The following is a 15,346-nucleotide window of genomic DNA, read 5'->3' on the forward strand; positions in this document are numbered from 1 at the left end:
TGGCTTTAGGCCTTAACCTTGCCCGCTGAACCCTGGGGGGGTACCACTCCCGTCTGATTAATCTCCACAACTCCGATTAGCGTGAGTGGTTATGTATGGTGCGAAAGAAGTTCAACATATATACGTGTAGAGGATAACATTCTGATATGTACACAAGCAATCGTCAGCAGCTTTCCCGCTATTTTTTCTCCCAAGAAAAAATTGCGGTAAAGCTGCTGACGATTGCTTCTGTTGCGATCGAAACGTCATAGTTTTCTTGTTATTTTCTTTAAACCAAATAAACACAACCTGAAAGATGCATAAGACATCCTCAAAGGGCAACTGAATAAGTTCACCAAGACAGCAAAGAAAATACGTGACTAAGTTATTATTTTTGCAGCTTTATAGCCCTTGTGGAACATCATAAGGATTTACATCACTTACTCATGATCAACACACGAAGGTTAAAAGACGTCATCGTGACCGTGAATAAACAAACCACGAAACAAGTGGCCCCGGTGAGGACACAACGCTGGAAGGGCTGATGGCCAGTGGGCGAGAAGAATTGCTGAGCGACAGGCAACGAAGGCTGCGAGGCCTCACACACGACAGTGCCGTGGGGAGGCGTCAGCATGCACTTACTTGTGCTACGTCATCACCTTTTGCCGAAAAAGTTAATTATCGCCATTAGATTTTTTAAAAATCGGCAATCTTTGGATAACCATTGAATAAACTTGCCCAGTTTTCTAAACAAAAATTTCACATCCATTGGATGATATTTACAAGAATTGCCATGGCGCTCACGTTACAGAGACGGACGGTGAGACGGACCGAAAGCGTTGAAGAGACGTCGCCCCTCCACCCAAACGGCGCCGCTCGTCTTCGTCCAGTCCCCTCGGCGTGACGTGAGCAGCGTGAGGGCAGCCCACGCCGCTCGATGCCGTTTCACGTCTCACTTCGCGCCAGATAGCCGGACCCGAGGAGTGGTCCTCACTCTCCGAGGAGTGGTCCTCACTCTCCGAGGAGTGGTCCTCACTCTCCGAGGAGTGGTCCTCACTCTCCGAGGAGTGGTCCTCACTCTCCGAGGAGTGGTCCTCACCCTCCGAGGAGTGGTCCTCACCCTCCGAGGAGTGGTCCTCACCCTCCGAGGAGTGGTCCTCACCCTCCGAGGAGTGGTCCTCACTCTCCGAGGAGTGGTCCTCACTCTCCGAGGAGTGGTCCTCACTCTCCGAGGAGTGGTCCTCACCCTCCGAGGAGTGGTCCTCACCCTCCGAGGAGTGGTCCTCACCCTCCGAGGAGTGGTCCTCACCCTCCGAGGAGTGGTCCTCACTCTCCGAGGAGTGGTCCTCACCCTCCGAGGAGTGGTCCTCACCCTCCGAGGAGTGGTCCTCACCCTCCGAGGAGTGGTCCTCACCCTCCGAGGAGTGGTCCTCACCCTCCGAGGAGTGGTCCTCACTCTCCGAGGAGTGGTCCTCACCCTCCGAGGAGTGGTCCTCACCCTCCGAGGAGTGGTCCTCACTCTCCGAGGAGTGGTCCTCACTCTCCGAGGAGTGGTCCTCACCCTCCGAGGAGTGGTCCTCACCCTCCGAGGAGTGGTCCTCACTCTCCGAGGAGTGGTCCTCACTCCGCTACTGATCGTTGCGGTTGGCGATGCCGCGAGCGAGCGCGCCGGCTTGGGGGTCGTGGGCCGCGGCTGCGCCACGCCGAAGGTTGGCTACGTACGGCGCGAAAGAAGTTCAACAAGCGGACATACATACCATGCGGAACGTGAGCCAGTCCTCGTGGCAGTAGGGGTGCGAGCCCTCGAACTCCTGCGGAAGCTGCGCCGGATCAATGTGCTTGTAGAGCGATTTGAGCGACGTCACGATGTCGTACTGCGGAGAGGAGCAAAGTCGGAACGGACCCCGTCAACAGAGTGGGAAACACGGCAGTGCCGCACCGCATGGTCAAAGAGCAAGCGGCAAGAAGATGGAATCGTGCCCTGTACGTATGTTGAACCTCTTTAGCACCGATCATAGCCAACCGTGCGAATCGGAGGTGCGGGAGAAGGACAACAAACTAAACACAAAAAACAGTTCTAGAGAAATGAGTGTTCAATCTCGATTTAAAAGTGCATAACTCCAGTGGCTTCCTAATATGGGAAAGAAGAGCATTCCAGACGGCCGCAAAAGCGCAACTGAAAGCACGCGATGCGGTGACCATCTTTGTTCAATGGCAAATTATCCCAAAGCCCCCCTTCGTATTAATTTGAATAGACTATTTGATGAACCAAGCCAACACCTCTAAGCTCTCGAGTGTAAAGCTTCTGGGGTAGACGTGCTTCTCAAGTTTAGTAGTCCAATCATTGAAAAAATGCAACACATCTTGAATCCCAAGAGAGTGGTGCGTGAAGCAAGTAACGGGCATTATGAGATTGTGGATAAAGAAGAGGTTTTTTATTGTTATGCGGAAGAGGTAATAGAGAGAGGAGAGTATTGGAGAGGGGGTGGGCGGATAGAGGCAGCCGGGCAGACTAAGGGCTTTCATTATCCAGTGTCCGTGTTAGTGACCTGCCCCGATTGACTGTTGACTGTGTCGTGTATAAATATGTACACACACATACGTGTGTATCAGGACAGTCTTAAAGACATTTCAGTATTATTTAACGGAAATGACAGCGCGCTGGAGTATGTGACCTCATTCAGCCTATCGCACTGGCATCGCTCGGTAAGCGGAGGAGTCTCAATTCAAACGCTGCCAGATTGGCGATGAAGGTGCAGCGGAGGCTCATGTGGAGGGATGAGTGCCACGGTGGTGAGATGTTGACTACCTCGCCTGGTATACAGGAGGTCGTGGGTTCGATTACGACCCTAATGCCTGCTGTAAATTGGAGTTTGTGTGTGTATCTCTCTCTCTCATCTTCATCACGGTGGCTAAGAGATGTTAACTACCTCGTCGGATATGCAGGAGGTCGTGGGTTCAATCCTGACCCTGACGCCTGTTGTATATTTCGAGTTTGTGTGTCTCTCTCCACGTGGTCACGTGGATCTTCCTCCGGGCCCTCCGGTTTTTCCATCCACATTTAGAATCAACATCACACGTTTAGAGTATTTGGCTGATATAAATGTCCACATGATGATAAGCCGCTTCGTTGAGATATTATTTGAGGCCAAGTCGCTTCTGAAAAAGAGCTGTATAGCTCAGTGGGCCTTACTTGGTAAAATTAAAATAGTTTAGTCAAATAGTTTAGTTTAGAGTGAGGTCTGGTGTAATGTGGTCAACTTGGGTCTGCTACAACACCCCTCGACTTAGGCGTCTGCAGAGATCAGGTCAGAGAGGTCATCCCAATAGCGGAAGGCATGGCTGAAAACAGCCGCGCAATTATGCGTCGACATGGAAAATTGCACCAGACAGCTTGTACTAACCAGGCTACTGGCAGAGACTGAGCATGCTCGGCACAATAGCTCTTGCCCAGAGGATGCAGCTCCCCTCATGCACATGTGCGACAACGTAATAATACATTGGAGGTTTGGAGTTTCATTTCAATGAATGAGCCGAGGGGCTTGTCTCTCTCTCTCTCTCCGTCTCTTTCTTGCCCAAACTTGTGTATGCCATTCATGCTAATCAAGCCAATGATTACGACTCTTGTACAACAGTATACTGCCATGGCTGTGAACTTGACACACACACGAACAAGACGGCACATCCACATCGGGGGGGCCACGCACGAGATCTATGGTTGGGTTTGGGTCTCTCGCGTTTGCCCTCGTAAGCCGAGACAACCCAGCGGTGACTTTTTTGAGTTGGCGATTTTAAATGTGGTAGCCGACAGGACGGTCAACACATCGGTGCCATGAGCATTTGGTCTGCCGAGTTCTCCTGAGCATCGCGAGCCCAGGACCAGGTTGCCAGAGGTCGCAACCGGATACCCGATACCCGTACCCTACCCGATACCCGGCTACCCGTACCCGGCCAGGTACGGGTACGGGTAGCCGTTTGCAACCCTGGTGCGGCCGGGTATGGGTACGGGTAGGCCGTGAGTCACTGGTGAGTCACCGTTTGTCATTCATTTCGGGTAGGGTACGGGTAGGGAACGGGTACCCGTACCCGGACGGGTACGGGTACGGGTACCCGTTTGCGACCCTGGTACAGCCGGGTACGGGTAAGGAAACAAAACCCGTTTGCGACCTCTGCAGGTTGCCCATCAGCCAGCTCTGCCGTCTAAGGCAAGAGCCACGGCCACATTTCTCCCAGATGGGTTGACTCATCGAAGTGTGGTGCGCAAAGGGCAACATTTAATGAGTTGGTGGCTGCAAGATCACTGTGGTTACAAAATACCAGTGGTTAAACTTTGTTGTGTGCTTTCCCTCCATATGACACATTATAAATCAAGCTACTACTGTGCGTGTGTGGACAACTGCTGGGTTAGAATCTATAAAGGAAACAATGTCAATGAACTGTATTTCGTGCAAACTTGAAGGGAGGACACCACAATTTGTGAAGTTTGCGAAATTCACGTAAAAAAACACATATGCGTGCTCAAAAGTGTTTTAGAATCAGAGACACGAAGAATGTTCAGGACAAGCATTTTGAAGCTTCCTACATATATACAATATATAAATCTATGGAACCGTATTGGACTGTAAAAGAAAAGTGCAATGGCTTTCATTTGATCAACCAAAACATTCATTTAATATGCCGGTTGATTGCAAAGTGGTACAAATATAATATGCAAACGGCCATTTTAATCTACATATGAAATATACAGTAGATTAGTAATCATAAAGAAATCACATTTTTTCTTTAGCAGTTGATAATTACTGAGATATACTCATGACACACATACTGGATATATGTATGTGCATTAAAAAAGCTATTACTCAAGGCATTTATAAAGCGAACAATTTCCCTATATTCATGTCTCTTAGGGGCTCTCGGTTGGACTTAAGGCGGCACAACCGAAAAGCAGGGATTGCCCTTGCACATGTCAACTCACCTGGACGACTGAAGACTTGTCCAGCTTAAAGGAGGGCTCTCGATCTACCAGAATCAGCACGGAGTGCAGGCTGTTGGCGATCGTCTCCTGGAAAAAAAATGTCAGGAGAAAAAAAAGTAACCCAAAGGGTCAGTGCTCAGCGTCAAAGCTACGGCGTTTGTCAAACGCCGTTCTCCTGCATGGGCAATGATCAAAGTTCCCCATTAAATAATTCAATTGGTACAAAACTGACGCTTTATACAAGGGATCATGTTTGCAATAACCACAACACAAGCAGTCAAAATGCAAACAAAAAGAAACAACTCTGATGATGATAATGATATGCACTGTCCTTGAAGTTGATTGGTCCACACCTGAGACAGCTTTTCTTAGAACCTAGTCTCCACTGGTGTTGGACCAGATGACGCCAAAAGGCGTACAACTCAAAAACAGCGCACTATCAGAGTATTGAGAGCTCGGGGTAAGCATTTACGCTGTGAGACCTCCTTTACTAGTGGCAAAATATAATAGTAGGTCATTATCAGAGTTGTTTCTTTTTGTTTGCATTTTGACTGCTTGTGTTGTGGTTATTGCAAACATGATCCCTTGTATAAAGGTGTTAGTTTTGTACCAGTTGAAAGGGTAAAAAGCTACTATTATATTTTGCCATTGGTAAAGGAGATGTCTCATAGCGTAAATGCTTTCCCCATTAAACTTGAGCCAATAAAAGCAGTGGGTCACGCAAACCCCCCCCCCACCTCTCATCAACTGTGCTGCACCCATTGCATCTCTTCCGTGACACAATGGAGCACCAGTTGCCATATCGTCCAAACACCCATCACTGCAATAACTCGGGTGCAATTGGCTGGAGCGCGGCTCAACGGTTGTAGCTCAGACGTGAGATTAGGGTGGCGAATAGTTTTGCGGTGGCCGTCGAGGCTTTATTTATTCATTACAATTACATCGAGTGCGTTCCACTCTCGATTTCCGGGGGGGGGGATGGAGGGGGATGGAGGGGGGGGAAATATAAAAGCGGTGGTCAAAGGGATAAAGGCGCAGCCATGAAATTGCTCGCTCATGCCACTGCTGGAAGGGCCTCCCATTAGAGGGGTGCTCTAGAGAGCCTCTCCAACAAAATGACTCATGTTAATATTATTAATTGATATGTGAATGCCAACGGATGATGAATGTCATCGATAGCCTCTGTTTAAAAAACGTAAACACCAATGTAAGAATACTTAATCACAGGACTGCATAACATGGCGTGGGTTTTTTAAACAAATATTTTATATCGTTATCATTCACGTGGCAGCTGAAAACAAGAACAATCGAATGCACACTGTGCGCACAGTACACAATAATGCTGCAGGTTTATCATTTGTGTAATGTAAGATGTCTTAATTCTTGTGTGAGTACAGCGAGGATTTGGAAAGCCTAACAAAGGCCTTCCCATGTCTGCGGCCAAAAACCTCACAATGGTGGGGGGGGGGGAAGTCGAGACAGGAACGAACCCTGTGCGGGTCGGCAGACATCGCGCGAGACTCTCACCGGACTGGAGGGGGGTCAGCGAGTTACAGCAATTTCACAAGAGATTTAAATCCCACAGCCCCTTGCACTCGCAGGCTGGCTGGGAGCTCCGCATTCCGGCCAGCCAGCTCAAATGCTACCCCCAAATAAAAAAAAAGAATAAGCACAGATTCCGAGCCCAAGGACATGACAAGTCTGTTGTTGAAACATATGGCAGCGCTGCAAAAAGGGATGTAAATGCAACAACGGTGACGCTTAAGTGACCGTAGACATGTGGAAAGCTACGTCGCGCTGTCAAATGTTATCACTGCGTGAAATCACGCTCTTGGTGGGGCAGTGGGCTTCTCGGATTTGTTTTACTGATGCGCGGGACGCAGGACGCTGCCGTTGAATGTCTCAATCCACAGTGAAGAGACACAGGAAGGAGAGGCTGTGGCAAGGGCAATGATTGTGAACATACGTCTTTAAAATGTACTCTCTAGCGAGCTGAACCTGCCTAGAGTGACCACTTGTAGGACGTCCAGGTACAAGATGGGTCACTGACGCACTTTACTTCAACACCCATCCACAACGTGCGCAGCCACTGAAAACCACGACGAAGGGCAAGACGAATCCAGATCATATGCTACAGGGTTTACAGAGTGACAGAGATATACATGCAAATATGCATACATGTACGTATAAAACAAGTTAAGAGAAGGTACAAATGTGATTTTTTTTTTTACAGTTGTGTTCTGAGTTCGCCCAAGTAGAAACAATTGAATGACGGCGTACAAACACTTGGGTGAAATGTGAAATAGAGGGAAGAAACTAAATTGATGAATTGTTACTTGTACAGAATCTACTGTGATAAAACTGTTTTGTAGAGGGTCAATGGTTTATTTTGTGGTCTAGGCAAGTAGAAAGGGAAACTGTTTACTTCCATGCTCTGCCCTTGCGAGTCACCCTTCGTAAATGTTATTACAATCTCGTCATCGGCAGGTCCAATTTTACTAATGAAACGAGGTTTTTGAAACGAAAGAATCATGCCAACATACTCATGTAGCCTACCACAAGAAAAATGTAAGCAACAAACAAATACAATTAATTCGGTGTGAATTCGGGAACAGCTGCCCTGTCCCAAATGATTCAACACCTGCTCGGGCGATCATTGAACACAGATTCGTCTGTCCGGGGGAGAGAGAACATCTCAAGAATGGTCAGCATCGCAGCGACGACGTTTAAGGAATGCCGCCAAGGAATCTGCTCGGCGGCTGGGGGAGAGAATGTGGCTCAAAAAAACAAGTGGATGAACGCGCGCGGACAGCATCCAATCAACAGGATGCGGCGGTTTCCACTTTGAACCGCGCACTAGGCCTACGATCCCGCGGGACAACGTGCGGTCGCGTTGCCGTAAACAAGAGACGGAAACTTTTCCAACAGCGAGAAAATATTTGGCCCCGATAAATTTGTCATCCCGCTTTGTGGCCATTCAAAAAGAGAGGATTGTTTGCAGTGTTTCAAGGTTTATTGTTGATATATCTGTGTACCACACCAAAATATGTTTCAATAATAGCCATCAAAAGAGCATCCCCTGCTTGGGATGGAAACAATTTTGGCAATGTGCGTTGACTTTCAAAAACGCTTGGGCAGTTGTTTGACAGCAGGCAATCTGTAGGCTTTGTAGTGCAGTCAGGCGTACACAAGTCACTGTACCATTTGTCATTAACTCAATGAAAAATTGACACCGGAATTGAGGTTTTTGCCATTGCAGCATTGTGTTTTAAAATAACGTTTATACTCTTCTTTGGGTCTTCTGTTAAAGTCACGTAGATAGGTTCAAAGAAAATAACAGTTTTTTATTATTTTCTTTAAACCTATCTAGGTGACTTTACCGAAAGACACAAAGAATATGAATTCCTGCAGTCACGAATGCTTTAAGTCAAGATTCAACGTTTATACTGCAGGTCTGGAAATTACAGAGCAATGCTATTTATGCGTTAAATAACAAAACAAATTCCACGCTCGTTCACAACAAATGTGAAAAGTGACAATGCTGCACGCCTTACAAAGCAGAGTTTTAAAAGCTTGACTAAGTGCATTGCGATTGGCAAGAGGCAGAGAAAAGGCTTTGAAATAAAATGTTGCATTCTCTCCATGGGTACATTCTTCCGATTATTGTCTGAGATATCTAGACGGACATCACCCGTATAAGTAACAACATTTACGTAAATACGAGCAAGAAATCGCCCCCTATAGTGGCAGGTACACAATATTATCATTACAATTCCCACCGTTAAAACCGCCAAACGTTCACAGTCATAATCCTGTACATGATCAAGAATACAATTTTCCTAACCCTTTTTTAAACCTATCCAATATTGGGCTGGCTGTTGCCAATCTGGCTCTCGCTTGATGAAGCTAGTTGCAATTACTTGTGAAATGTCATACTCAGATTGTAAATGTTGTGGCTTGGCTCTCCAACACACCGGTGTGCTGTACTAGTGACGAAATGGCCACGTTCTGTTTACGTGACAACCCTTGGCTGTGTCGGGTGGTGGCGGGTTTAACGACACATTTATACATTTGCGCGATCTTATCCCAAAAAAAGCCTGTATTATGGATCTATCCAATATTCTCGCCCACCATAGCCAGCAGGCAAGAATATCCTCAGTGCCTGTTAATTGCGAATTACAGCTGTGCACGCGAGCTTCGGCCTTTGAGCCTTAACGAAGGCACCCAGGTGTTCACAATTACTTACAGGGCATTCCATGCTTGGGTACCCTGCCCCTAATCACATCTTACCGACCCCGCTGTGTCCATTGTTGTGCACAATGAACCGCGTGTCAATTCTATGAATCAATTACTGCGCCTAACTTAATAAGGCCAGGTGCCCCCCCCCCTTCCTCCCACCCCTTCAAGAGATACGTTACAATGTTAACTTCCTGCAGCAGGTTACAGGTTGCAAAGTTCCAGGAGACATTGTTCCCGGCTGTAATTTTATTACGGCTTTTCTTATTTCCCGTTGCAAGCGTTTCCAAATGCAGGCGGCTGCAGTTGTAATGGTATTCGTGGAGGAGAAATTAAAGAGTCTCCCCCAGTTTTGACCAATGTTTTTACATTCGACCGCCTGCATTAAACAAGACTGCCTCCATCAATTCCCCTTGGGCTTTTGGCTCTTCCGCAGCAGTTCGGCAAAAAAGGATGCGCAGATGTAATAGCCATAGCGTGCGTTTGCGTATAGATGCACTCGAACTGTACGTTGCATACTTTCGTCCTGAATATTTGCACACGCGCACACGTTGACGGCACAGCTGAGCAACACGCTCCGAACGCTTTTGTGCCTCCGGAGCGATTCCAACGGAAAACGTTCCCCCATTTGCGAGCCGACAAAACACGTTCCAAAGCATTGGCGTGACAGATAAATTACAACGGAAGGCGGCAGGACAGAAAACGTATGTGCACGCGGCAAAGCAAAAGCAAAAAAAAAGCAAAACACAGCGTGGCGCGCTGCGAAATTTCGCTTCTTAACAATCAAACTGTTTTTTTGTATTCACTTGTTATCCATGTGTCCGAAGAAGTGATGAGAGTCACGTAGAATGGAAATAATAAAATAATAAAAATAAAACATAATGAAATTAGATAATAAACTAATAGAATAATATAAAATATTTTTATTATTTTATTATTTCCATTCTACGTGACTTTACCGAAAGAACCAACAAGATGAATCCCTGCAGTCACGAAAGCTTTAAATCGAAATGTAAGTGATGAGAGCTCACCTGCATGGCGGTGCAGGCCTTGAACAGGGCCGGCAGAGGGTGAACCTTCCTGGCGTCGACGACCACAGTGAGGCCCATCTCGCGCACGGCACCCCTGCGCACGGAAGGAACCACACGCGCGTACCCGCTCCAGTTTTTTTAGGATGCAGTGAAAAAATCTAAAACGCTTGAAAAAAAATCACTTAAAAACGCACAGAGATGGTTTGGCACCGGAGTGTGCGCCGGGGGGCAGAGCTGGGTGGGTCGACGCACCTCCGACGAACACGGTTGGCTACGTGCGGCGCGAAAAACGTTCAACATACGTACGTACAAACATAAGTACGTACCACCGCGCGTGGCCTTTATTTGACAGAAACGGGGGACAAGCGCATCGCCTGCCCATGCGTTTAACGAGTGCGGGCGTATTATTGGCGTGCTCCAGCCCAGGGCCCCGCCAAGCCAAGCGCTCTCCACGCAGGTTTAGGCGCAGAGCTTAAAATCCATGTCGTGTGGGGCGGCTGAGCACCGACTTGCCAACCTACAAGCGCACGCCGTTTCCGTGGCTAATCAACGACCAGGAGGCCAACGGGTAGTGAGACCGTGCGGTGAGGTCATATTAATCAGGGCATCGTTTTTTTTTTGGGGGGGGGGGGTGTACAGGTGTACGGACATTTTTGGTTTGGAGAATTCGCGCAGGAAATACTCCCGTTGCTAAGGCCCCCGAACAGGAATGTATTGCCCCTTCTCTGAGACACTTGATCGATGTCTCGTTTTGAATGTCAGGGTCTCAAACTAAAGCCATGTTGGGTTTATTTGCAGCCAAAGTCTACGTACGACCCTAGCAATAAGCCATTCAAAACCACGTTGATATTTTGCATTCACAATATGTAACTGTGCCTTTGGAAAATAATACGTTGTCCAAAGTTAAAATATAGTACAAATGTAACCCAGGAAGAAGCACTGCTATGTACAGTACTTAAATATCTGCTCTGGTTGTCATAACTAAAGCTTAAAAGCACACATTCTTCTCTATATAGCATTTACCAACATTCTGATGTGTGTGATGTCACTTTCTGGAGATTCTGTTGCTAATTTACATGTTTTTGTATTATATAATTTTGCACGGAACTAGGATCCACATCGTAAAGAAACGGGTCCAGAGTTTGCTTGTCTTTATTCAATGCTGCTTATATTTTGCATTCCCAGAAGGCCGTGCGGTTGATGGGATGTTTAAGACACTTGTATATTTTTTTACATGGCAGAGAAGGACACGTGAAGGGGACGGAAGATCTGCTCATTTATTTTGTTATTAATTTTCTCCCTAATGAAGCCAATGATTATTTGAACTTGCCAGGTTGGTACCAATGCATGGACACACTCAACCGAAATGTGTCGGCGCAGTCTACATTTGTCCATACATAGAGAATTTAAATTGCCTAGGCCAATTTTCCCCGTTATTGCTGATGGAGATATCGGCACATTTTTTGGAGAAAACTGCAAACAAGGGATACAAAGATTCACAAGTCAACCTAACACGTTGCATCTAAGAGTTATGAATTGCATGAACATTCAAGCAAGGGTCATAGAGCATCCTTCCAGATGCCCACTGAAGGACACTGGGCACCAATGCAATTACCAGAATGCTTGTTCCTTGTTCATTATGGATGTATGTTGAACTTCTTTTGCACCGTACGTAGCCAACCGTCCTCATCGGAGGTGCGTTTCAATTACGGTTGCTGAGCACACAAAGCCTCAATGTCCGAAAATCTCAGTGGCCAGCAACAAACAGCACCATTTAAGGCAGTGTTCTTCAATAATAATCGGGGGGGGGCACTTTATCCGATAGAATATCAGCGTGAGGGCCGCCACACGTTTGAAAACATTTGGGGTTTGACAACACGATGATGATGGGGGGTGTATTCACGCGTTGTGTATTGTCGGGGGCTGCACGTCAGGGGTCGCACTGAAGGCCACCAGGGGCCACCAGTGTCCCGCGGGCCACGCGATGAAAAACACCGATTTAAGGCAGGGGTCCCCAACCCCCAGGCCACGGACCGCTACCGGTCCGTGGCCTGTTAGGAACCGGATCACACAGCAGCAGGAGGTGAGCGGTGACTCCGCGCGTGGCCCGCCCCCATTATTTTATTCTTGACCACTTCCGTCCGCGCCTCTTTCCCGCACTGCGCACTTGTCTCAGTCACAGTTGTGGTAAGCCCACACGCTCTAACCCCTAGTAGCCACAGTGAGTCAAAAACAAACGTCGCTGGAGAGCTTCTTTGAAAAGGGGGAAAGACCCAATGATGACCCCCCCCCCCCCGGTCCGTGAAAAAATTGTCTTCCACGAAACCGGTCCCTGGTGCCAAAAAGGTTGGGGACCGCTGATTTAAGGTGTAACAGATGAGTAAATATGTTTTACTTTTAATTGAGGAAGGCTAATAGAACGTGGGGATAAAACAACATCGTTTTGACCTGTGGAGTGGTGGTTGAACACAGTCGGTGTCCGACAGACCGTGTCCTTAACACGAGGGGAGGAATAAACGTGTGACGTTGTTTGTGGGAACAGTATTCTCGGTAGTGGCAATGGAAGAGTGACTCAGATGTGAATGAGCGAGTGATTGGCTGGAGTGAATCCCAATCATGCTGCTGCGTTTATTCAGAATCAGTCTCCCGGCAAATCACAACGGCCCCGACTTGCGGTCCCTGATCCTCCCCACCACCCCCGAGTGTGTATCCACACGCTTGTGTGTGGCTGTCCTCTCTCTCTCTCCTTCCCTGCCTTGGAGGCCGGGTGTGAAATCTGACAGGCCACCAATATGATTAGCACCACGCCCCCCCCCCATCACCCCCACCCCAGCTGTCCATCCACCTGAACAAACACGAAGCATTCCCCTCGCAAAAGGCCCCCACGAAAACACCCCCACCCACCCCGCCTCCATCCCCTTTCCTCCCTGCCAGCCGCCCACCGGCCAGGCCAAAAAAACTTTTCCACGCATGATGGAAATAATTCTTTTGACACGTGAACAACAAAAAAAAACCCTCCTCATCCTCCTCTTCGGATTGAGACTGACATTGTGCTGCTCAGCACGCCACTTATCACGTGAGCAGCGTCATACCGCTCTGGGCCATACGAAGAAGACGGCACGCACTCAACGAAGATCTCAACGATATCAGGCGGCGCGGCCGCAAAGCAAGATGATCACGGCTAGTTAGAACTGTGCGCAATATTTAAATACTCGACAATCTACAATTAGTTAATTTTTTATATGTCGCGATGGGAGAACATTCAAATGTCTGCACGGATAGGTCAATCGGCTTACTTGCTCTATCGCAGCTGCCAGAGTAAAAATAATAATAATAATATTGAACAAATCCTCTGGCCAGACGAGCCAAAAAATCTCGCATTTTCTACGGACCACATCCTAAGCCCTGGCAGTGGGGTGCCGCACGTACACAATAATCTCTCGGTGATCCGCCAACCTTGCTTCACGGTGGTACATTACAGCTGTGCGCTGCCAGTAACGATGTCATCGTCCAACGCTTCCCCCTGCTCCATAGACAACGGCCCAAGCTACGCAGGCACTTGCCGTGTCACGGCCGCATCGATATCACCGCTGTGGTCTATAGCTCTTGGGGGAGCGGTGAGTGGAGTGGTCAGCGCGCTGCTGCGCTACGAACCCGGCGACCCGAGTTTGATTTCCGCTCAAGATCCAACACCACTGACGATTATCTGAACCGGTCATGGACCTCCCTTAGGTCTACTCAGCCTCAAATGAGTACCTGGCGCGGTGTGTAAACATCACCACTGGGGAGACAAATGCGGCCAGGTGTGGTGTTGGCCAACCACCCCCTCGAGTGCCCGCTAACAGCACTTGCCCAAACAGTCTGTTACAGGCTACACGGGGGATCTTTATCTTTGCTGTATTAGCTCTCCCGGTGTGTTCTCAGGTTGTATCGCGCGTTGTTCATCACAGTGTCCGACATATTTCGCTGCGTGCCGGGGGGGAGCTTCTTCCGGAACGCACTCGAGCTCCCGGCACGTGGAGGGAACGATCAAGAATCACGCCGAGCAAAGCGCAGCACAACCCGAAGAAGCCACATCGGAGGGCGGCCCCCCGCAGTGTCCGCCCGCCGCGACCAAGAAACCACCCCGAGATCGTCGCGGAGCGCACGTACCTGGAAATGGAGCGGAGGTAGAGCAGCAAGCGGCACAGCTGCGTGCTGCAACAGTCGGGGTCGAGCCAGGCAGTGTTGCGAGCGCACACGACGACGACCGCCCGCCCCCCTCGATCCCGGCTCCCTGCGGGGTCGGCAACAACACGGTCCCTCGCTCACCGCGGAGGCCACTCGACGTCCGCCACCGAGCGCCACGGCCGCTAGGCTCGCCGTTTCTCATTCCAACGACGACGAACTCGGGTGCTGTTTGGTCGACGCACGCGCACGCCGTCAGTTTTTTTTTTTTTCCGAATCGGAGTCGGAGGAGAAACTTAAAGTAGGATAACTTTATCGGTACCGAGGCTCCCACAAGGCCATGCGGGAGGGGCGTGCGGGACAATTTAGCGCAAGCTGTCATAGTGTGAGGTTGTGTCGTTACAGTTCTCTGTGTTGAGTACGATGCCTTTAAGAACAACGGCGCTATGCCTCTATAAGTAAAATTAGCGATAACCGCTTGCGCGAACCGAGATTTTAGCTGTGCACGGGACCGACACAGCAACTTACAAACATCTCGGAACGGGAAAGGGTTAATATGTAAGTAGATTGTAAACATGTATATAAATCGCCCAAGCCTCTGGGACTAGGATTGCCACCTGCCCTGGTTTTACCAGGATCGTCTTATTTTTTAGGTTTCTGGGAAAGCTATAAGTCTTCCCACGACTCAAGCCAGTTCTCCACTCTTCTGCGATCGCGAGATATTCTTCCACTTGCCAATATAAACATTTTTGGCCCCATTTGTAAAAAGCAGAGCCCGAAAAATATAACACGAATGTACGACAGGTCATTTTTTATGAATCGCGTGTTTAAAATTGCACGATCTGTTAGCCCTGGTGAGTGCACCTGCCAATGGTTAAAGTAGCCTCGCTTTGGAGTTTCAGGTCCCCAAATGGGAACCGCAGTTCCAACACACCGATTTGTTGCTTAATAAAGAACC

The 15,346-nt window shown here is 48.5% G+C and overlaps 1 protein-coding gene across 1 annotated transcript in view; it reads right to left on the reverse strand.

Annotated features, from left to right (window-relative positions):
* Positions 1–15,346, reverse strand: part of LOC144723329 (pleckstrin homology domain-containing family G member 4B-like) — a 104,311-nt gene that overhangs the window by 35,276 nt on the left and 53,689 nt on the right. Inside the window, 4 exon segments of the mRNA XM_078602033.1 lie at positions 1,737–1,853; positions 4,955–5,041; positions 10,222–10,315; positions 14,374–14,497. Coding sequence (XP_078458159.1) covers positions 1,737–1,853; positions 4,955–5,041; positions 10,222–10,315; positions 14,374–14,497 — 422 coding nt within the window.

The sequence above is a fragment of the Lampetra planeri genome, chromosome 17 (genome assembly GCF_965212315.1).
Source record: "Lampetra planeri chromosome 17, kcLamPlan1.2.h2, whole genome shotgun sequence".
Lineage (NCBI taxonomy): Eukaryota > Metazoa > Chordata > Hyperoartia > Petromyzontiformes > Petromyzontidae > Lampetra > Lampetra planeri.